The following is a 21,763-nucleotide window of genomic DNA, read 5'->3' on the forward strand; positions in this document are numbered from 1 at the left end:
GGGAAACGTGGACGCGGGAGCCGTGCCAACACAAGGGGCTTCTGTATTTCAGCGACATGTGGCAGAAAGCACACATCAGAGGTGACACAGATCCCCGAGAGCTATCACCTTACTGTACCTTGTTGGGACTGGCTGACATTGAAATAGGCTCCCAGCTGCCAACGGGTAGTTTGTCACTTGTGTAAGGAAGTATTTGATAGCTTTCTCAGCTTGAAGATATCTGTGTGATTGAAGCAAACATATGTTCTAATGTACACGGCACATGCACCACGGTGGAGGCGACTGGCAGCCACTGTTAGAGTCAACAAACACATGAGGTGAATGAAGAGGTTGGATTAAAACCAACTGATTCATGCTGACATAAATAATTGTCATAAAGATTTTTTTTTTTTTTAATTCATAAATATTCACTGGAATGAAATGGAAGTAACTTCCTGGAAAAGCAAACGAGGAAACGTCGTGTGTGTAAAACAGGTCACGCAGGTAGGAATTAGTGAGCTGTAAGGAGCCTGGAATTTCTCCTCTCAGCGCTCAGCCAAGTTGCAAGGTGAGTTGTTTGTTGATCTCCGGTCATTGCAGGAGTGCGCCTGGCCTCGCCTCGCCCCTCCCACCCCTCCGCTCCGGCTCTCCTCTGCGCTCACCAATAAAGCGCTTTTTGTCCGAGGAGTCGGCACTCGGGCGCATTCCTTGACGTGGAGCCTGGTGTACCTCTCCGAGGACTTGATGAAGACCGCCCGTTGGAAGTCGGGAGACGTACGGCGAAAAAGTTTTGTCTTTCGAGAGTCCGCGCACACGGAAAACTACGAGGTGTGGAGTTAACGCTGGCGGACTGCTCTGTTTGGATAAAGGCACAAGCGCGACCGCGCTCACAACTTTACTTCCCCGAAGTTAAGGGTAAGAGTTAACAGTTACTGCTTTTACTTATGAAATGTAAATTTCAATGCTTTCTGGAGCTCTTTCGCTCGGTTTAGGATCGAGAAGTGCGTAAAGACGCTTTTAAAACAAGATGTTGAAAAACGGGGTCAGGTTGGATACGTTTAAATTTACGGATAACCCAGCCGATGAACTTTTTCGATTAAATTAAATTCTTCCTCAACACAAATCCAAACTACTTCTCAGGTTTATGTCCCTTTATAAGAATAAACCACCAACCACCGGCTGTATGTTGTGACTCCTGTATCTTAACTCCCTGAGTGAGATTCATCGTGTCGTGTTTGCTTAAACGTGCTTATTTTTACGACAAACATATTAAAAAAAAAAAACAAAAAAACACAAATGTCATCCTTTCCCTTTACGCGCCCGTATCACCCGTGCAACACGAACAAAAGCGGGCATTTCTGCAATGGGTTGGCACGGATGCGCCGCTGAGTCACTGGATGCAACAGGTTTGCTGGGCGCCTCTAACGCTTCGCTCCACTGGCGACGCAGCGAAGTTTCGCACCGTTTTGCGAACGCGTAAAACGCGAGCGTGTGCGCAGTGCAAAAAGGAAGCCGCCCGGGCGGGTAATGAGGCGGTCCGGTGCCGGACCGCAGGACGCCGTGCAGCACGCAGGGGCCGAGCCGAGTGTCTAGACCGCACCGAGTCGTGTTCACCGCAGAGGACAGCTGTTTTTGGAACCACACGAGGGAGCGTCCCACAAAACAAGAGTTCGGCGGGACGCAAGCGTGGAAATAATCTCACTCTCAAGATATGGAAAGTGAGTGCGTTTGGCAGTTTATTTTAGGAGGGGAAACCAAAACAAGACTATCTTTATAATATTTCCACAATATGGATTCCATAAATGATAAATTATGTCACAAATATATATTTTATTGTTATTATTCTATTCTTCTTTTTCTGGCATCTTTAGTTGATCACTATAAAGAAAAAAGAAACTTGTGACAAACTTCAAACATGATTGTCATTAATGCTCTGGTGAAACCAACTCCCTTAAATCAAAAACAAATGTTGAGGAATTCATCACTGAATAATCCACAGCCTCATTTCATAGATGACTGAGAAGACGGCGCATTAGCCGTGCTGCATTGGTGGCCAACTTTCAGTCACAATAAACATGACTGGTGCCACACTACGGTGTTAAAGACGTCCATCAACCCCTGCTACTGTTAGAAAAAGAAAAAAAAAAACGCCTGCAGTGCAGCGTCGGGATTATTCAAACTCATATTTTACTTTGATTGAAGTGCGAGTCCCAGAACTGGATGTGAAGTTGGAGCGGCCCGGCCGCTTGCCTCTTAGCTGAAGGCGTTTCGGCGCGGCTGAGCGGTGAATGAAACAGTTGCTCAGCTGTGAAGGAAGGAAGGTAGGCACAGGAACTATTAGGGGGACGTCGGTTTCCTCCGGCGGGGAGGTCAAATTCTTGGAAAGATTAAAATCTCAGAGCGGCCCACAATAAACTGGCACCCAATAAAGTGGCAGGACTCAACGTGTTTACTCCGGGTTTTCCTCGTAATATAAATAGTACAAACGACACAAAACCAGTCCTGGTTAGAGATGTAACGCACGCTGAATGAAATGAAACAGAAATTTACAGCCGCGCCCGAGGAGCACTGGTGGAAATAGAAGCATATTCCCTCCAGCTTTCATCCAGATTTGCATCTTTCAGCCCCCCACAAACAGATGCGGTCTGTCCCGGAGGCAAACAAGCAAACTGCTCCAATAGCCCCCGCTATTAACCCCTCACCGGGGCTCGTTTCACCGCCATGTGTTTCCTCGCGGGCCTGCCATTAAGCTACAGAGGAGGAACGGCCGCGTCGCAGACAGCGTGTAATGGGTGTAATCTGTTTATATTAAGGCCACCAGACACAACAGAGCGGCCGCTGGAGGCCAATTATCCTCCTCCGCCGCGAACACTCCGCTACCCAGGCTGCAGGCGACCGCGCCGTGCACACGGTAACACTTAGGGTACGAGGGAGCGCTCGTGAGCACAGATAGGCACGGGGAAGAGTGGAAAAGTGGAAAAGTGGAAAAGTGCCGAAGAAATCAGACGCAGGCGCTCGCAGCTTCCTGCTTCCACGTTTCACACATCGAAAGAAGAAGAAGAAGTCCGAGGGGGACTTCTGGAAGGACAGCGTCTCCTCGGTTAAGTGCAGGAGGCCGCCGAAGCGAATAACATCTGGCGGCGTCTTTGATGACGAAGTCGTGCGGGCTGGTGTGAAGACCGGCGCACACGGGACGGATTATCCCTCCCCTCCCTTACACGTGGGTCTGCGGACGGGAAGCGGGGCCCTAGGACCCACTTTAAACAATTAAGCGCAGGCCCTGCTGTCACACCACTGTGACATTGATGTCGAAACCCGCGCTGCCCATCCTGGATCTGTTTACCGACATTGTGTCAGCCTGCACTTTTATTATTACTTTTTTTTTTTTTTACAAAATCAAGGCTGGCATTTCGTTATCTGTGCCAAAGAGCTCGGGAGGAAAGGGGCACCGATGTCAAAATCAGAGCTCAGAGATAACTGACAGCTGGTGTTGTTGCATTTTTTTTGACTTCTGGACATGTTTCTATAGATGGTGGTACCTGATTTGCTTTTAATTTCCTAAACCTAACCGAGGAGTGAATGAAAACACGTGGCGAAAGTGTAGAAAAAGTAAAGCTTGAACGCGTAGGGAGGAGTTAAAAGTGTGTGACATGAGCCTCCTGCCGGGTGCATCGGAGGGATTATAGGGTTAAAAGTCAGGTGCTGAGGCGAGGAGGCCAGGAGAAGGGTGGAAAAGGAGGGATATAGGAAGGTGGAGAAAGGAGAAGAGGACAGAAGAGGGGGGCACTCGCATGGGAGGCAGGGAGAGGGAAGCTGACGGTGCAGGAAATTTGGAAAAACTGAATTTGTGTGCGTGTTTTTCTAAAAACCATGTGAAATCGAGGTCTCGTCTCGATCGGGGAGAGAGGGGGACACAAATCCTCCTCCTGTCAGAATTAAAGGCTTCAGAGGGTCCTCTTCAGGTGCTGCACAGCAGGGGGGGACGGTGGTGGTGGTGGAGGAGGGGGGGGGGGGGGCGTTCTCCTGTTAACAGCCCGAGAGCCGGAGCTGCTCCCCCATAAGAGGCGTCTCGAATAAAACCTCCGGGCTTCAAAGGCTCCAGCCTCAAACATCGACGCTGAACCAGCGGTATGCGGAGGCGAACCCCAGCCCGTACGCCTGCCAAGCTAAATTGAAGAAGAGCTCGCCGATGCAGCCAAATGATGCGTTCAGAAGAACCACTTCAAAAACCGTGCAAAAATATACACGCACATGCGAAGGGATCTGAGGCCTCCGGAGCCCCAGACGACTCCCGCGTCCACATGCACACATGCTCGCCATGGGTTTACACAGGTCTGGCTCCCACAATCTGTACATTTGATTTTTTTTTTCTTTTTTTTTTTTGGTCTTTAACCTCATCACTGAAAACTCCTGAACCAGAAAGCTGCGGGGGGTGAGACAGACACGCGGGTGGAGGACGAGAAGGAGGGTGCTCATCCGAGAAAGACGCCACAAATTGCTGCATTTCAGTGGCCCCGTTAAAAAGAAAGAGAAAAAAATAAGAGAAGAGGAAAAATAGAGAGAGAGCTGGTTCTTAATCTAAGGTTGTAATTACTTGCGGACAGCACTGTAATTATGAAATTGAACCGGAGCAGAGCGAGGGCACATGCACACAAACAGTCTCTGCCATTGGACCGAAACCAGAAGTGGAAAACATCTCCGTCTACATCGGTCATTAATAACTGATCGGAATGAAACAAAAAAAAAGAGATGAACATTTAGAACTGTGCTGAATGTGGACTCACGTGTGCAACTACAATAGTGAAACAAGGAGACCTCCCCGTAAGGGGAAACTCTGCGCCCTGCTTTGCTAGAAAAGTGTTTCGCCCTCACAGACTCTAGAATCGCCTCTGTCCGGATGCGTCCGGCCACCTACCGCATGCGCACGTACAAACCGGGCAACCTTTTCAGCGCCATGATCCTAATTTTCCTCAAGGGCTATTTCCGTCGCAGCCACAGCACAGATAGCGTCGTTATCTGGAGCCGTCCGTGCAGTTCCAGAGCCAGAGGCCACCCCTCCCCAACCCGAGAGAGAGAAAGAGAGAGAGAGAAAGAGAGAAATCTGTGCACGCAAGGGCTTCAACGCCGCCGCGTATCGGCCCCCATCTCGATCCCTCAGCGCCGCAATTAGCGGAGCGGTTGTGACAGTGCCACAAGTCACGGCTTGTCGCCGGTATGAGAACAGTGGCGCATAATCGAAATGTATCGACTGACATCTGACAAGCGCCGACAGAAAAAAAGAAAAGAAAAAAAAAAAAAGCAGTGTTTATCCCACAGTTCCTCAGCAGGTTTAGCTCGGGCCGTTGTTTACTGCACGCTGTCACGATGCCACAAGGAAGCGTCATTAAAGCCAGACCGCTAACAGCTCTCTCCTGCCCCGGGAGAGATTAAACCAGATGGGGGCAAAGAGAGAGAAAGAAAGAGTGGGAGAAGGAGAAGGGGAGGCCGAAGAGATATTTACGCTTCAGCAGATGAACGCGGAGGGAAGGGAGACAATTGCAGTGGTCAGTGGAAGGCAGAAATGATCAGTGTTTAAAAAAAAAAAAAAAAAAAGTAATGGTCAAAAGAAAGTTTAAAAGGTTAAGAGATAGTTTTCTGTTTTGGCAGGGCACAGTTTGCACAAATTAAAGAGCGAATGTCTGTGGAAGAGGCCGTCTGAGCTATTAAGGCGAACCAAGACCAGAACACTGTTGTCAACAGTCTTCCAGAAAAGCGACACGAGTCCTTGAAGAAGCATGGCGGTAAAAAAAAAAAAAAAAAGATGAATTATATGTATTTCGAGTGCCTTCCACTTCGGGAGCCAAATATTTACAGTGCAGCCGAGGGGGATTGTCTGAGAGCGGCTGCGGCGCTCGGGGCAGCGGCGGCTCGGCGTTGGCTGACGTGCGAACGGAGCTCGCAGGTGTTACACAACCAGCGGCCGCGCGGTCTGACTCAGAGCTCAGGTATAAGAAATGTGGCCAGGAACCAAAGACCGGCAGGGACGTTCTGGAAAGACGCGAATGTGGCGAGGGGGAAAAAAAATGTATGAAATGCATGTGGATCTCTGCTAATTGTCTGTCACCACAAGTTAAAGAAAAAAAAAAAAAAAAAAAAAAAGATCATAAAACATCTATCGAGTGGCTGCTTTCTTTTGGGTTTTCTACGCAGGATTTATTTCGCTTGAATAAAGTTCAGAACCTGAAATAACCAAAGTTCTCTTCAGTCGCTGCTGAAACACTGTCACACCACCGGAGTGAAACTACACCCATCAGGCTGAAAACGTGCTGTAAAAACAGCGGAGCGCTCTGTTATAGGGGCATCTTGCTTAAGACAGCGCTCAACACATACCGCGCTTTTCAGCCCACGGCCATTGATGGGGGCTGATAAACGCGGGACAAGGAGCTGACAAACGCGCAGCGCGAGCGGTTGGCCTGCATTCCTCTTCTTCTTCTTCTTCTTCTTCTTCCTCCTCATGCTCCCGCACACAGCTGGAATCTAACCAATTAACGAGAAAAAGAAGAAGGGAAAAAAAAACAAGCCTTCCTGTTTTGCTTATGTGTCAATCACAATGTGTGACGACGGAGGGTGAAGCACGCGAGGAGGGGGGTGGATGTGGTGGGGGGGTGGATTCCAAATAATTGGAAACAACAAAAGGGAGTCACATGCACACCGCAGCAACATCTGAGTAACAGGTACAACTGTTTGCTACTTTCCAGGGACCTGAAGAAGTCGGAGACGTGGAGCCGGAGCAGAGGAGGAGGAGGCATCTTCGCTGGGTGAGTCAGGTTTATTATCATTTGTGACCGAGACGTGGCCGGGTTTATCGCGAGGGCAAACAAACACTCTTGGACAGTCGGCAATATAAAGAAAAACATAGCGCCGTTGAGGCGAGCTGAGACGTTGCGTAACTAACGTAGTATTTGTGACGGGCGCTCCTTTTGAATGTTTGCATCCAGAGAACCCAAACCTGGGATCCTTTTTGAAAAGCCTCTTAACGAGACTGAAAAATAAATAAATAAATGTGCACAGATACAGTGAGGTTGAGGAGAAAGAGAAAAGGGGACAAGACAATCGGGGAGGAAGTTTGTTCGCTTAACAGGCCGGATCGGTTGCTGAAGTTGTGGAGTTGTGGCTGGAATACGTACAATACTGAACCCTGCTTTGGGATTTAATCATTTTTTTAGTAGATTTACAGAAATATTTTATTTTATTGTATCATAAATAAACTCATATTGAAAGTTTGGTTTTATATTAAACTGCAAAAGCTGCAATGCTGTCCAAAAACTTTTGAACACACACGAATGACGCTCTTCTAAAAAAAGACTCTAAAGGTGCAGCTTGCACCAGCTTTTAAGGGATATTCCTGGTCCTTTTTTTAAAAACTAGACTGCCCCTCTTGACCCGTCGCCCTCCAGTCCCGCGCTTGTGTCGCGCTGGCTGGGACTGCGTGGGGCTTGCGAAGACGCGCCCGTCGCACTCCCCGGATGCACACGGCTTCTCTCGCTAATTGCCTCCCCCCCCTCCCCCAAAAAAACTCCTCCACCTCTCCGTCCATCTGCCTGTCCTCCTCCGGGAAGACGGACGTTGCGGAGCGCATTCCTCCGCTCGAGGAATCTGTGCGCGCTGTTATCTGCTTGCTCGCTTGTAAATTATTCGCCACGGGCAGACAATGTCTCCAGTGTCAACATACACACCGACTCCGCGTCTGCTTTCGACATCAAAGCTCGTGCGCGACTGGCACACTCTGACGTGTTGTGTGTGTTTTTTTTACCTGCTGTTGTTGTTGTGGTTTTTTTTTAGCTCTGCATGTAACACTACACCTTAATTGAAACTGCAGTTGAATATGACTGTGTAGCTGCGTCTGTTCTAGACATAAAGGCTCAACACATTCCCCACTGCCCTTTATTCTTCTTCTTCTTCTTCACACGTCAGAAAAAAAAAAGCCCCGGCACCAGTCTGCTGTTGCCTGTGAGCTACGTTAACATTTCTACATGTGAGCAGACGCGCACACAGGTGAAGCATTGTTCCGCGCATTACAGGTCAGCTCAGGAATCCGAGGTGCTCACTTCGTGACGTGTGCGGACGGATGTGTCAGCGGGAGCAAACAAACTGCTCATTATGCAGACAAATTACTGCTCGCTGCTGCAACAACAAAGCGTTTTTTCTCTCCCTCTTTCCGTGCCGGCCTGTCAGGTTCCTCTTTGCAGAGGACAGACGCGGAGGCGCGCGCCGTGTCCTCCACGGTGAATGCACAGATCTGCGTAAACCAGACCCACGACATCATTCAGCTGCGATAATGATGAGATGCTTTAAAGGGGCATGACACGTTTGTTTTTTTTTCCTCCAGCAAGCTCTGAATTATTCGCACTGACACTCGTAAGTGAAGCGTAGGCTGTCGAGGGATTGTTTATGCCTCCACGTCTGCCTCCATCCGCTGTTGTCGTGTTGGGGCTAGATATGACTCATCTCCGGGCATTGCGCACCTGCTGCAGGCAAATTATGGCGCCTGTGATAATGGACCGTTTGCTGACTGAGGTATTAACGTGGAGATGTTTAATCGAATGTAAAAGAAATGTCATGAGCCGTGATAGTAAGTTAGAACACGAGCTGCTTTTAATAATTGCAGACGTAGTTATTCTGGAACAGTATGTGTTCAGACGGTGACCACAGTGCACCTGAGGCCATGCAGAACAGGCCTGTCAGCGTTGGGGGGAGGGGGTGGGGGGGTGCTGTGCCACCAATGGCTGGTTTTGCCAGCCAGCCTCAACAAATTCTGGCCCGGTGCCAAACGCAGGCAGCAGTTTCACAATAAATTCCTTTGTGACATCCCAATCAGCAGCAGCGATCTCCCCCCCTTCGCATTTATCTTGAGTCTGTGGCGTATGTCACATTTTTTTTTTTTTTCTTCTTTAAAGGAAAACTACTGCAGGGCAGAACGACGAGGAGAATCACGGTAACCCGCAAGAGAAGGAGGGGTTGTGTGTGGGGTGAGGAGGAGGAGGAGGAGTAGGATACTGGTTTTTGAATAGAAGGCATTGTGCTGGGAAAAAAAACATGAGGAAAGGTCGCCTGTGCCAAATTAACTACCTGTCCTGCGCGGCTTTATTTATCTAATGTCACCGACACCTGGATGTGGATGTGACTCAACTTGACAACGTCTCCTCCTGGCGTAGGTCAGAGCTGAGACAGAACCGGTTGTGAGTGTCAAAAACAAATACATCACCGACTCGTCTTTCAGTTTAACAACGAGTCCCGCGGCTGTTCCCTCGACCCAACACAGCAGATATCCTCCATGTTTCACTGCTACAAGCTCCCTTTATACCATGGGAGATGGCACCTAAATATGCAGCAATCAGGCATAACATTATGACCACCTTTCTAATATTGTGTAGGTCTGCTTTGTGCCTCCAGAACAGTTGTGATTAATCGGAGGGGAATTTGGAGGTTTTTCATATTTCTTTTGAGTCGTTAGGGTTAGGATGGCGGTGGCAGTACGTGCAATCAATTCATGAAATGCGCTAATCACGATAACTCTTTCTAAGTTTCCTTGTGCGTTTGCTTCCGAAATGCATTTTAACAAATTAATCAAGTGAATATTTATCTCTCAGCACTGGCGCCGCAGACTAAGTTTCCATTTACCATCCCACCGCTTTAGCCTCGAGCTCTAAAAGACTAATGCAAAAAATTTGACGTCTACAAATAAGCCGCGACGGAAGACGGAGGAGACGCGGCTTCATCGGATTCCAGTCATTCTCTCGCCATCTGCACGAGCAAACCTGAGAGAAAGAAAAGAGGCGAGCAGAGGAGGAAAGGGAGGACAGGGTGCTAAAAAATGACAAAGCCGAGAGGACGAACTTTATAGGCGATGTGTCAAGCTAGTCTGCTTCCCGTCTAAAGCATTTCTCCCCAGCATGTGTGTGTGTGCATAGCCGACGGTTCTGTAGAGCCAGTTGATTCTCATTAAGCTCCTCGGAATCCGGTGCAGATAATTAAGACAGAGCAACTACAGCGTGTTCAAACAGCTAGCGGAAAGGCAGGCGGGCAAGCGTTTTCTTCGGTAAGCGTGACACTGTTTGTCTAATAAGGATAGTCAGCCGGTCTCGCGTACGTTCCGGGAGCCTGCGTGCCGCTTCCCTCATGCATATTCATTTCGAACTCTTACACAGTGCTGTTGCAAAACAGGTAAGAACTAGGCCAAGTCCGTCCGTGCGCGACATAGGGTTTATCCGTGCGCGACATAGGGTTCATCTCTTTATTCTAATTACAATACGGCTGGTGTCATTCCGTTTGTCATGAGGAGGTTTTCATTTTTATATCACACGGTTGGCTGCCTCTTGTCGCGCTGGTAAATAACACAAATATGTCTGTCGCATTTTTGAAAGCGCAGGCATTGTGTCGGAGTGTGCACGGCACCGTCGGCTTGTGGCTAACTGAAAAAACTGGTCCATCCGGCCACTTTGAATCGCAAACACACGCACACACACAACACAACACAAATATTGCCGTGTCCTCGCTCGAGGCCAGGTCCTGTCAGGTTTTCGGAAGACTTGACTCTCAGAATGAGTCTCAGGGAAAGCGCTGCTCGAGACCAGCTCGCTCTGGGTGTCCCCGGACAACACTGCACTCAGGGTCAATGGGCCAGAACGCGCTATGTCGTTTTGATTCTGGCAGTCGTGCGCAGGACACGGAGGCACAAGCCAAAGCCTGCGACATTACGACGTCTCATGCACAGTTTCCAGGTGGTGAAGCGCTTTTGGACTCAACAGACTGCGACTTCCGCAGAGCTGCGGTTTTGCTCTCGCTTTTGTCTGAAAAGATATTCAGAGAAAGAGTAGGAAAAGAGTAAGGCGAAGGAGCGCAAGGCCGACAGAAGTGGTAGGTGCACACGCCACGGACGAGAAAGCGGATCAAAGCCCAGGTCGTCAGCGGCGCGCTGGAGTCTTTTTGTGTAACGCGAGCGTACTGTGGTGAAGATCTCAGACAGATGTGACGGTGACCACAATGACCGTCTGTCCCCGAAGTTCACGGGGCAGGGTGCACCGACGAAAGACATGTTCAGACGCCGTGCTAGGGAAGAGAAGAGAAGGGGAGTCGGCCTCGCAGCCTCCCGCGCCCCCTCTCGTGTGTGCGCCTTAATGAAAATAAAATCAGGTCTAGCATCTACAGCGCCATCCGTCATATCCTTCAGCAATAAAACGAAAGGAAATGGTCCACATTTCCTTTTGGAACTCGTAGTGTCTGACCCCTGTGCTCTGAAGCTCAGAGGAGGCAGCGCTAGACTGCAGACGTGCTGCCGCGGAGGCTGGAGTGGGTTGGCCGTCTGGCCACCTACGTCCGCCTGTCTCCTTTCCCCTCTTGCCTCTTTTATCCCGAGGTGGGAGCGTGCAGCCGGCTGCGTCTGGAGGTTTGGCACAGGTCGCATAGTTTACAAAGACACACGCAGGGGGTTTTGGATTTCACGTTTCCGCCGCAGGAGAAGAGAAAGCACCTGTTGTAGGGATGAGGACCAACAAGCTTCAGGTGTATAAGTATGTAATCGGAGCTGGGTGTGTACCAGTGTCAGACGGGGTCTGTTATCTCTGACGTCTGGGCCACAGTTACAACAGAGGACACGGAATACTAAGCAGAAGTGGAAACACTAATCTGAGCCTGACCTCTGACCTCAAGGAGTTTCTCCGTGCCTCACTGGCTTTGTTGTCTTTGGACTGATGCTATCTGACCAGACAAAGTTTCTAGTCCTTCAACACATGGAAACATGTTGAAGAAAAAGAAAAAAAAAATGCTGAGTGACCGTGAGTTTTAGTATTCCGCTACCCTCCAATTCACCCTTCTGTGGTCTGTGCACTATGCGCTCTTTCAAGTCCTCCAGCTGCAGCCTCTAATTGTATTGCCTTACACTGTCCTCATGAGCGGACCTGATCCAAACTATAAATCCCGAGATGAAAAAGGGCCACCGGTCACACCGATAATGAGCCACTTTACAACTAATTTAGATGTAGGAAGCAATGAGCGCAGGAAAGGAAAGCTCGAAGTCGGCCCAACAGCAACCTGTGTGCCTGTAGGTTTTAACTTCTGAATTAATCCAGGTTACAGCATTTGTGCTTGAAAGACAGACCGTACACATATCAATCATTTTTCACGTCTTTCATGTCCGCACTTGTTTTCGCACTTGATTGACTTTGATTCAGGTGCCGTGTAAGCAGAACATTTGACAGTAACTACTAAAACAACAAAGCCGTGAGATTGGATTCATTTTCAGTATGAAAACAAATTACGTTTGAATACATGTTTTTCTTGTTGTGCTGCCAAACCCTGTGAGCGTCCGTTCTTTGAGACAAGATTACTACTTCAGCAGTTTCAGCATTGCTCTCCTCGTGCCTCTGTCATCTCTGTGTACGCTCGGCCGGGATGGTTAAACAGGTACAACCAGCGGTAACGCACCACGCTAGAAACGCATAAGCTTATGCAATATGGAATAGTACAGGCATACCAACGGCCTCGCAGTGACATAGCTGGAATTTTCAAAGTCACATGTGCGCTACATGTTTCCGTTGTCGACACGAGCGCTTCTCTTCTTAAGCTTCTCCCTGAGTATTCGTTTCATCCTCGGATATTCTACGCAACCCTTTGTTTCTTCTTCCCGATTCTCTCTTGACCCCCTTTGTCACGTTTGACGGATAACCCCGCCTGGATTGCGGATAACAAGGTCCAGCTGGGGGGCTCGGACGTCGTCCACAGTGGAAAGGGATCCGGACAGGAGTGTGTTTTGGAGGAGGGCTCCTTTGTCTTCTCGTAGGACACGGGAAAGGAGAGGGGGGTCACGTCAGCCTTTCGTCGAGAGCATTTCTCTGGATTATCATTTACAGCTCGCGTGAAGGCAAGTCCTTACGCCGCTGTAGTAAATCGACAGGAGCAGCTCAGACGGACACTTTGCGCAACAGTGCTATATTTTAGTAGTGCACCCCAGAGGCTCCGGGCCTGTGCTGTAGATCATACCCTAATGCACATACCACGAGCATTGTTCCCTTAGAAGATAAGGTCCCCGAAGAGAAGGGGCCTCTTTAATAGGAGTGCGCACTCCGTGGTGAGCAGCCTTATCCCCCTTACGTAGACTTGGCCCGGTGCTCCCCGCGAGTCTCTAGTCTGGCCTCCCGAATTGTCGTACACGTCGCAACTTTCCACCCCTTCTTGTACCCTTCAATGCCCCCTCGGTGTTGGCCTGCAGCTCTGAAGATAAGGACTCTTGACACTCAGCCTGCTGGGATTTAATTGCCGAAGCCCACTTCACCCTCCCAAAGCCAGGCCTTATCCACCCCGGTGCCCCTGCTGACAGAAACCTGTTCTTGTCCCCTGCTTGTGTTTTCTTTTCTTCCTCGTCTTGAAAAGAAAGAAAAAGCTGGGAGAGAGGGAGCGAGGAGGGAGGTGGGGGTTGAATTTTACTTTATACTGCACAAAGACGTTTCCGTGTTCTCTTCCTTGTGTTTTTACGGTTCCTTGCCCTAGGGTGACTCTGCATATTCATCAGCCAACACGTTTTATTCTAATACAAACCGCAAAACCTAAGAGTCGTCCATGAAGAAAGCACAGATGTAAGAACCATCATCAGTTATATAAACAGATCTGGTCGCAAACATCCAAGTCCATTGCCCATTTATAAACCCAGAAATGTATCCTGTTAATCTCCAAATGCCAAGTCGTGGAGAGGGACGGGATCGCTTTTTCAAACTCAGCTGCTGCTTGTCTCAGGAATGTCTCAAGTGCACAGGGGAGAGAAAAGGAAATTGCAAGTCAAAAAAGGAGGAGGAGAAGGGCAAGACGAAAGGAGGGGGGGGGGGGGGCATTGGTCTTTGTGCGTGATGCCAAAATTTGTCTTTCTACTGTCTCTTTCACTCTCTGCCCTCGACAGAATACACCTGGATCCATACTGCCGCGCCTTATCTTACATCTGCATAAGTCACTTGCATTCAAAGGGAAAGAAAACTGAAGAGTCTCAGCTACAGTTTATCTGCGATCTGGCAGCGCTCGCCATCTGAATCACTCCACTGCAGTATCTCCTCCGCAGGGTTATCAGATGTGCCTGTCCCAGTTTGGGACGAGGTACACTCAAATAAACATTCTGCCCCGGAGAGAGCCACAGCAGAATCACCACATTGACTCTTGAAGAAAAATAGAAAAGAAAGAAAAAAAAAAGCGCATAGCTCACTTGCTTCTCATAACTGCCTTGATGTTGTTGTATATTCTGGCACTGGACCCTTATATCTCATATTCTCTGGCCGCGATATACTTTGCCAAAGTGGTTTCTCTTTTCCTCTGAAGTTTCTCCAGAAGGAATTTTTGTACAACTTCGGAAACATAAGATGCTTCTCTTACACAAATGGTAAAGGATATTTAGCGTTTCTTTCTTCTGTTTTTTTTTGTTATGCACATTAAGTATCATGCACTGAAATGCTGCACCCCACACACAGTCATCTGAAAAGACCATCTGCATAGGCTCCAGCTGTTGTTTGAGTCTCCCTATCCCCTTCATCTCCTGTTTATCTTCTCAAATCCTTTATTTTTCCTTGTTCTATATACATATGCAGCATGGCAGCCACACTCTCTTTTCCTTCTTTCCCCACTCCCATCTAGACAAGCTTAATTTCCCTTTGTCCCTGGGACTATTTTTAAGCTATCTTGTGAATTCACATCTTTATTGAATACTACGATTAAATTTTTTTATTTCCAATGGGAGCACATAAAATCTCCCCACCACCACCGAGGCTTGACCTTTACTACTCTGTACATACTATCGCTGTTAAGTTGAATTCCTCCAGGCACTGTGTGTAAATAACATCAACCCTTCACCTCTGTTCTCCACTGAGGCATAGCCAACAGAAAACTACCGGCTTCACATGTTACCCTGCTTTCCAGAAAAGATTTTCCGTAGCCAACTGCGATACTGAGTGTGTTGTGCTTTTCTGCACGGTTGGAAGAGTGGGTTCAGCTTTTCTGCATGGCTGGCAAAGTTGGGCAGCGTTTCCACGCCGTTAGCAGGTGCCGACACGGAGAAATAGTTAGCTGCTCCGTTTAATCAAGCCTTTAGATTTGAGCAGGTTCATTTCGTTGACATTTGGCTGCACAGAACAACAGTTCTGCCCTGTTTGACAGCGCTGGCAGTGTGGATTCGAGCAAAAACCATGAATGCTTTGGGTTTATTCACCGTAGAAGGAAAATAAGAGATCAGGGACTCTTTCCAAGGAGGCTGAAATTTCAAGGAGGAGCGGAAAGAAAAGTATGCCGAAAGAGAAGGAAAATAAATGCAATAGCTGTGGCGTGATGAGGGGATACTCGCCCTTCCTCTCGCTTTCTAGTGCACTCTTGATCTCCTCTCGGATTTCTGACATTAGACGTAAGGAAAAAGTAATTTGTTTACATCTGGTCTGAGGTTACTGTACAAAGTACTAGATTCACGTTACATGACCTACTGTATGAGTCAATAAAACTACAGTCAACCTCTTTCTAGCAAATTAAGATACTATGGGAGCTTTACATGTATTTGGAACACGGCATTAAATAAAAATGTCAGAGCGGTAACATATATTCACATATTAAGAATATTACTACAGAGAAACTGATTTTTTTTGATATTTCTGGTGAAATGGGGCCCAATCCCAGGTTCACAGTGTGAAGAACAGTATGTTCGGCATGTGTGTGTGTGTGTGTGTGTGTGTGCGCCATCTGTGTAAAACCGTAAGTCACACATACTTGGCTTTTTGTTCAGGTATTTTTTTTCTCCAGCGCAGGCGTCAACAACTGCACAATTTAAGGCCTTAATGTAAGCTCCCTCAAGCACTGGTCAACCCGCACTCAAATACAGAGTCATAAGTGATCAGGAAGCTGATTTTGGCGTTATGATCTACTTGTAAATGAAATGAAATGAAATCCTAATATTTTAAAAAAAAAGGGCACTGCGAGTTGAACCTTTGAGCGAATCAGTCCACGCTGCCTCCGGTTGAGGATTCAAGACTATAAAGTATTTTGTTGACGCCATGAATGGTAAAAAAGAAGAGCGGCCTACACAGCACAAGTGTACAACACTTGATAGCAGAGGATGACAAACTGCTACACAAGCTCTTGTCAGCAGCTAGTTTCTTCTCTATCACCACTCATTCCTCCGTGACTCCCTCCCCCTCATTCCCATCCCTCCTTTTCATTCCTTTCAAGTACTCTTTTGACGCTCTACCAGGGTATTTGTTTTGTGAGGCGTGTGCCACGCTGAAATGGGTTTAAATCGCGGCGGCTTTGTTTCTGATGGTCCACTTTCATCAGGCTCTGTATATTTTATACTTGTGTTGCGAGATGCCTCGACATTCACCTTCCCCCACCTTCAAGTATGGCAGAAAACTCTGAAATCTGAGCTCATGTCTACAGGCCTATTGTTTGAGGGACCTTGTGACCAGAAATTAGCTTTGATCACTAGCTGTGCATTGTTCAGCCTTTGATAGTAATCTCACTTCATGAAATATAGTAAAGAATTACTCAATGGACAAATAACTGACCTCAGCTGGTCTGGAAACTAGTCTATAAAGGGAGTGTTTTTATATGCCTCACAAATGGCAGGGGCCAGGAATTTAGTAATAACCTGTGAGAATTTAGTGTATATTTCTGTTAAATTTGTAGGTAATTAACAGTTTACATGTTCTCTCATTTCAGGTTGAGCATGGAGAAAGAAAAAGTCTGCAACATGAAGATCTTTCTCACTACGCCGATGCCCTTTCTGCTCCTCCTCATCCTCCCCAATGGAGTCTTCTCCAGCGAATGCCCAAAGGATTGCTCCTGTCCAAGTCCCGAATCCATTCTATGTTTCCAGAGACGCTCCTCTACCATTCCCAGCGGAGTGGCTCCATCCACAAAAAGCCTCTACCTGTTTGCCAACGGGATTGAAGGCTTGTCAACTGATGACTTCGATGGTCTGGAGAACCTGGAAATGCTGGACCTCAGTCAGAACAAACTGACCCACCTTCCTGATAGGGTGTTTGAACCTTTAACTTCTTTGAGAAACCTGGACTTATCATCAAACCAGATCACCCACATTTCAGATGCATGCTTCCAGGGTATGGTACTGCTTGAGCGCCTTTATTTGTATAGTAATCATATCACGTCTATCCACCCATCAGCCTTTAATGGTTTGGACCACTTGCTGGAACTCAAACTGCAGGGAAACATGTTGACATCCCTGCCTACGCTCGCAATGCCCCAACTGCTACTGCTGGACCTTCGGTTTAATGTCTTACCCACTTTGGGCCCGTCAGATCTCCAAACCCCAAACCTGGAGTCATTAAAATTGGGGGGTGTAGGTCTGACCAGCCTAAATAAGGAGCTCATTGGTACTCTGAAGAATCTGCATGAACTGGACATTTCAGGAAACAAACTGGAGTCGTTCCCCCCTGCACTGAAGGAGACCCAAGGGCTGGTTTACCTTAGCCTGGCTGGAAACCCAATGGGCCCTCTTAAGGTTCACGACCTGCAAAACCTATCGGAGCTGCAGGAGTTGGACATTAGTAGCCTCAGTCTGCAAGGCCTCCCTGAAGAGTTCTCCCAGCTTTTCCCCCACCTCAGAAAACTCACAGTAGCAGAAAACCCCTTCAACTGTCTTTGCAACTTAGCATGGTTCCCAAGATGGCTCAGAGCCCAGAGCATAACCCTGGAGAAAACAGAGGTGACCCGCTGCCATTTTCCACCCATCAATTCTGGGAAAGTATTAGAAAGACTAGAGCACAGAGATTTTGGCTGTCCCACTACAACCACAGTCACTACTAGTACTGTCAAAACTACTACAACTACTGTGCCTGTTCCTGTCACTACTTTACCAACTACGACCAGAGAAATTCCAGTCCCCAGGGCCAGTGACAACCCCACAGACAAAGAGGGTGACTATCCACTGCCTCCTGACCCTGCATCCCCCAGTAGCAGCAGCATCGACCAAGACAATGATCCGAATTTCTGTCCCTCTCAAACCTGTCTGAATGGGGGGACTTGTCGTTTGGACCAGCACGGTCAGGTAGACTGTACCTGTCCACACGGTACCTCCGGGATGTATTGTGAAATCCAAATCCATCATCCGCCTTCACCACCCGAATCCTCCACTACAACCGTCACCCCAGATGCACCAGACATCAGCTCACATCAAGCAACAGCGACCTCCATCCTGCTGGACCTTCACCGCTACATTGAAGCTCGTCCTTACATCCGTGGAATCCGACTAACCTACCGCAATCTCTCTGGGCCAGACCGCAGGCCTATTCAACTCAGCCTCCCATCATCCTTCCCAGAGTACAGACTTAGAGGCCTCAATCCCAACTCCACCTACGCTGTGTGTGCAAGTCCATTAGGGGATAATAGCGGCATAGACAGTGTCTGCACTGAGGCTCATACAACCCCTGACAACACAAGGGGCTCTAATGCACGGATTGAGGACCCAAAACTAACCACTATGCTGGTGCCTGCACTTGCTATATTGCTAGTTGTCGTACTGATAGCAGTAGCAGTGGGAGTGGTATGCTATCTTCGCAGGAAGAAGGCCAAGGGACACTTGGAACTGGAGTGTGAGCCTTCCCAGCTTGAGTTGGATGGAGTTAAAGCTGGCTTGGACAATGGGGCACTGCCTCACAAACAGGCTCAGCTTATGATCCCTGAACCGGCTGTTCAGCACAGTAATATGGAATATGAGGTGTTGCTACTACAAGATCACTGTACATCAAATAACAATATGTCGTCACATAAGCCTCCATTCTTTTGACAACTGGCTTTGACTATTCAGATCTAAAGGAGGATTTTTAATTCTTCAGCTTCACCTTGAGTGAAATACGAACAGTGGCAACTGCTGTTGTGAAAGTGGAGGATGCACTTTGAGCCGACCAAAGGAGAAACTGACAATTTATTGAACTTGCTGTCTTTGCTTGTCTAAGTAGACAATAAACTAGTTCAAAAACATTACTTTGGTCAGGAAACAATGAAAGTTCTTCGACTCCATTTACACGCTGCATCCTGCTTCAATAATATTTCCTCACTCCCATTCAGCTCCCATGCTGTGATGCTGGGACTGATGGTGTGTTGTCATTGGCTGAAATGTACACTTAAGAGACACAGTGTCCTCATGCCCTCCTTCATTTTTTTCGTTGTGGAGTGTGCACAGAGATGGAGTTGTGCCACCTCTTCCCATCACGACGGCCCAACGAAACTGAGTCAGCAACTGTTGTTGCTGCCCATTGTATCTCATCAGTACTACCCCAAAGGGAACAGTGCTTGCTGTGAATGACCTTTAAGACACCAAATGAAGTAGTGCAGAGTAACTAGCTGACGCTTGTAGTGCTTTATTTGGCTCTTAAACTGTTTTGTATGTATGTTTTTTTTTCTTTTTTAAATATCTGTGTCTCTATGTTATTTCTTATCGTGCAACTTTGTGACTGTTAACAACCCTCAGCACCATCCACCCTACCACTTGTGACTAACAGACAAAACCACAGATTAAAATCTTTGAAGATTAAAACTCGTTTGGTACCAGTAAAATCAATCAAAGGGCTTTGCCTCCGGAAAATCAGACAGTCTAAGTAGATGTGAGTCTGGACACAGTCGAGACTAAATCCCCCTCCTTCCACAGTGAAGCTTTCAGCCTGCTTTACAAAGGGTGAAGGCAGGCGGGATTACAAATACAGTTGACTGAACCCCTTCTGCGTTCAGTGCACTAGGTTTCTAAATTCTTTTAAATGCTTATCGTAGTAACAGTAAACACTCACTTTATTTATTGTCGATATTCCCTGTAAGGGAAGCTGTGTTATCCCTCAACCACACTTCACATACAACATACTACTTTGCCTTGCAGACAACAAGCGAAGCAAATAGTGGATTGTGTATTGCGTTTCTCCTGAATGCAAATGAGTCTGATTTATGTAATGCAGTGGATAATTTTTCTTTGGCAAAGACGGCCCAAGTTTTGCTCACTTGTACCTAACCTGACCACAGGAACGCCAGATGCACAGAGCAGCAACCTTCCCAGTGTTTATATTGTTTCGCTGTTTCATAGAGGACAAAGAGACTTGCAGAGGTTCACTGGAAGATTATCATAAAGTGCTCAGATCCAAATCTGTGAATATGGGGCAAAGAAGGAGTTAAAGTAGTGTGTGTGTGTGTTTGCGCGCATGTGTGTGCGCATGCGTAAATCTCTCCAGCTAAGTGATAACATTTTTCATGTTCCGTCTTGTACAAAGACCTGCAGACATCAAGTTACTATCAGTTATCCCCGTTATGTGCCCACATGCCTCGGAGTGCTTTAAGCCCCAAACAACTCCGCCCGTGAGCAAACACACCAAAGACACATCTGTGAATTTCTGTACAGTTACCGACAGTGTTTCCAGTACACGCTTCACTGCTAACAAAATGCCTTGAGAATCCACAATCAACTAACGCAACTGGAATATGTGTCTGTAAAATAGAGTACATTGAAGATGAGCAAAAGCATTTTCAATGTGATTGTTAATTTTTCCCTGTTTACTTTGGGAAACTATTTGTTGCTATCTGTTGTTGTCATTGTCTTTTTTTTTTTTTTTTTTTTTTAATTCTATGAACTTATTTGTACCAGTGGGGAAAAGTGATATTATCATTAAATGAATATCAAACATGACAAACCTTGTGGTTGCTTTGCTTTGTTGTGTCAGTGTTTTCCCTGTAGAAGGCTGGATCTTATGCCATTAGCAGGTCATGGCAAGAGATAACAGGAGGAGGAGGAACAAGAAGGAATTACACTAGAAATTAAAAGTTTGGACACACATTCTCATTGAACTGAAAGACAAGGTGTGTCCAAACTTTTGTCAGAACTGCATTTTTACCAACGTCTCCAAATAGCTTACTTCCCAAAGAACCACAAAGTGAGCTATTTGCCGAGGGCCACATTGCCCAGCCTGTCAGAAGTCTGTGCAGAAGTCATCATTATCATATCAATGAACTGTTTGCAATGAGTGCAATGCTGCATTCACGTTGGAATGTTCCCTCCTTGCTAGCCACTAGCAGTGTTAGCCAATGTGACTCGACTATGAGATCCAACTAGCTTAGCAAATATGAGCGCTATGTTGGAGAAACAGAAGCAGTGGATGCAAGAAAGAAGGAATAGGAATCTGCATGAGTAACCTTGGCCCACTTTGGCTTTACAAAACACAATTAAGAACAGAAGCTCTACGCAAATACTGCACGAAAAGAGTTGCGAAAACACGATCCACTTGTTTCAACATCTCCTACATAAAACATGTCAAAGAATATGTTGAGAACACGATGAGCAAAATGTCTCGGCAATAATTGCTGAGACATTTCAATGTGAAACAGTGGATCGTTTGACAATACAAGAGACCAACACTGCCATCCCTGGAGATTTCTTTGCTAAATAAATTGTTCTAGTAAAGTATTAGATTCTCTTTGCTGTATCCAACAGTGCGCCACAGCCCAAAACAAACATTTATAAGGCTGTTTAACGTGGACAAGAGGTCTTGGAATTCTTCCTCACCAGCAGTGAGCTGCAGGCAACATGGAAATAAAGATTATAATTGAAACCACACCGATTAAGGTAGTAAGTTGATTTACTTACCGTGAATGACTCATCGGTTTAGGCCAAATGGGGATGTATTATTTGCAGACCCACGCGATAAACAGCCTGACCACCCATGTGTTTTATAGGTAAGATGCTGGTAGCGGATTGATGCAGGATGCGTGCACACACGCCCACACCCACAAACAA

General features: G+C 47.2%; 2 protein-coding genes across 2 annotated transcripts in view; one reads left to right on the top strand and one right to left on the bottom strand.

The window, feature by feature from the left end:
* coro7 (coronin 7) overlaps positions 1-21,763 on the bottom strand; it is a 106,745-nt gene that overhangs the window by 27,130 nt on the left and 57,852 nt on the right. The window lies entirely within an intron of this gene.
* Positions 282-20,600, top strand: vasnb (vasorin b). The gene is made up of 3 exons (XM_047571206.1): positions 282-894; positions 6,717-6,776; positions 16,693-20,600. The coding sequence occupies exon 3, from the start codon at positions 16,700-16,702 to the stop codon at positions 18,776-18,778; it is 2,079 nt and encodes a 692-aa protein (XP_047427162.1). The 5' UTR covers positions 282-894; positions 6,717-6,776; positions 16,693-16,699; the 3' UTR covers positions 18,779-20,600.

The sequence above is a fragment of the Mugil cephalus genome, chromosome 20 (assembly GCF_022458985.1).
Source record: "Mugil cephalus isolate CIBA_MC_2020 chromosome 20, CIBA_Mcephalus_1.1, whole genome shotgun sequence".
Taxonomy (NCBI): domain Eukaryota; kingdom Metazoa; phylum Chordata; class Actinopteri; order Mugiliformes; family Mugilidae; genus Mugil; species Mugil cephalus.

Bases quoted from the DNA above. Each gene is read 5' to 3' on its own strand.
- vasnb (XM_047571206.1), top strand. From the start codon at position 16,700: ATGGAGAAAGAAAAAGTCTGCAACATGAAGATCTTTCTCACTACGCCG.